The sequence below is a fragment of the Orycteropus afer genome, unplaced genomic scaffold (genome assembly GCF_000298275.1).
Source record: "Orycteropus afer afer isolate SDZICR_OR568_19922 unplaced genomic scaffold, OryAfe1.0 scaffold00148, whole genome shotgun sequence".
NCBI classification, from domain to species: Eukaryota; Metazoa; Chordata; class Mammalia; order Tubulidentata; family Orycteropodidae; genus Orycteropus; species Orycteropus afer.
In genome coordinates this window covers 4189048-4190759 of record NW_006921735.1, presented here as the reverse complement: position 1 = coordinate 4190759, position 1712 = coordinate 4189048, and the positions used below count along the sequence as shown (strand labels likewise).

Below are 1712 nucleotides of genomic sequence, written 5' to 3'. Positions count from 1 at the left end.
ACCCACCAGCCACTCCTCAGAAGGAAGGTTGGGCAATCCTACTTCCGTAGTGATACTGCCTTGGAAACCCAAGGAGGGGTCGCTATGAGTTGGGTTTGACTCTACGGCACATAACAACAACAACATAACTATGGAAGTAGATTGCCCAGTCTTCCTTCCAACGAGTGGCTGGTGAGTTTGAACCGCCAGCCTTCTGGTTAGCAGTCAAGTGCCTTAGGCACTATGAGCTCTGGTGTTGTAGTGCCTAAGGCATTAGACTGCTTATCAGAAGGCTGGTGGTTCAACCCCACCAGCCATTCCTTGAAAAGATTAGGCAATCTACTTCTGTCATGATACTGCTTGGAAAACCAAGGAGGGGTCACTATGAGTTGTATCTGACTGGACAGCAGTGAATTTGTTTTGTTTTTTTTTTTTTTGGATAAGCCTTTAAATGTATTTTATAATTTAGCACTCATCAGCGTTTGAATGGCATTTCAGTTTTTTATTATTTGCTCCAATTCCTGGCTTCTAAAATCTAAACTCCATGCGTGATGAGTAAAAGTGAAGAAACCTTGTCAGTTTTGCTGAGTGTTACCTTCAGTTTTTAAATTAGTGTTTGGTACACAGGTGTTCAATATAAACTTGTTGAATGAATAAATGGATTTTTGTGTTTGGTTTAAAGAAATAGCAGAATAGCATCCTTAAAAAGATCATTACCTTCTCTGATACAATAGCTATATTAAAATATCTTCTGGCTTTGTGCATGATACCGAAGTCCTAAATCTATTGTTAAATGCATGCTAAAAGCTCAATGTTGCTTTGTGAACAGATACAGAATGAATTAAATCTTCAACTGCAAGTGAAGAATCATTTACACAAACATTCAGAGCCACTGTTACCAAGAGAGCTGAACTGGTGATTGTGTACAGAATTTTGTTCAATTTCAATTGTTGTGAAAATTTATCATACGAATCATTTAATTATTTCCATAATAATGGATTACACCTACCTAACAGGCTGTCATCATTGCAGGTGCCATTAATCAAATATTTTCCTTCAGGGCACACACAGGAGGCCCCAGAAGGATTCAGCAAACAGAGGAATTCACAAACTAACTCCAAGCATGGGTTGGGTACTGATTGAAAACAAAGGCAAAGAAGAAAAAATGTGTCACTATAGTTACAATAAGTTTCAAAAACTCAGTAAGATTAAATGATGAATCAACAAAGTTGAAAACATCACATTGAATTTCTACTGGGAGTATCCAATTTCAACGTTACTATTCTCCTTTATAGGCGGAGATAAATTATTCTCTAACCCTAGTCAATAGTAAAGCTGTCTTAATTTATATTTCTCACAGCAGAAAATAAATTGTGTAAATCTGTATTTTGTCACTCTTCCGTTGACTAATAGCTTTTTGCAAGAAAGTTGATCTGAAGTTCCAATGTGCAGCCTGGGCTGTGATTAAGAGTAAACCCAAATGAAGTCCTCTAAATCTTATCCTCATCTTAGGTGTTCCAGGACAGTGTTCTTGCAGGTGGAAACAACTCCCTTCTGGAATTTACACTGCCCGATCCCGCTCCAGCCCCACAATCCCTGCTATACTTGAGCTCATCATTGCAGCCACCATATCAATCCATCTCATTGAAGGCCTCCCCCTCTTTTGTCGACCCTCCACCCTACCAAGCATGACATCCTTCTCCAGGGAATGGTCCCTCCTGACCAAAATAGGT

At 39.2% G+C, this 1712-nt stretch overlaps 1 protein-coding gene across 1 annotated transcript in view; it reads right to left on the bottom strand.

The window, feature by feature from the left end:
• LRP1B (LDL receptor related protein 1B) overlaps nt 1-1712 on the bottom strand; it is a 1967638-nt gene that overhangs the window by 140515 nt on the left and 1825411 nt on the right. The window contains exon 82 of the mRNA XM_007946050.1: nt 989-1114. Coding sequence (XP_007944241.1) covers nt 989-1114 — 126 coding nt within the window. The remainder of the gene's footprint in view (nt 1-988; nt 1115-1712) is intronic.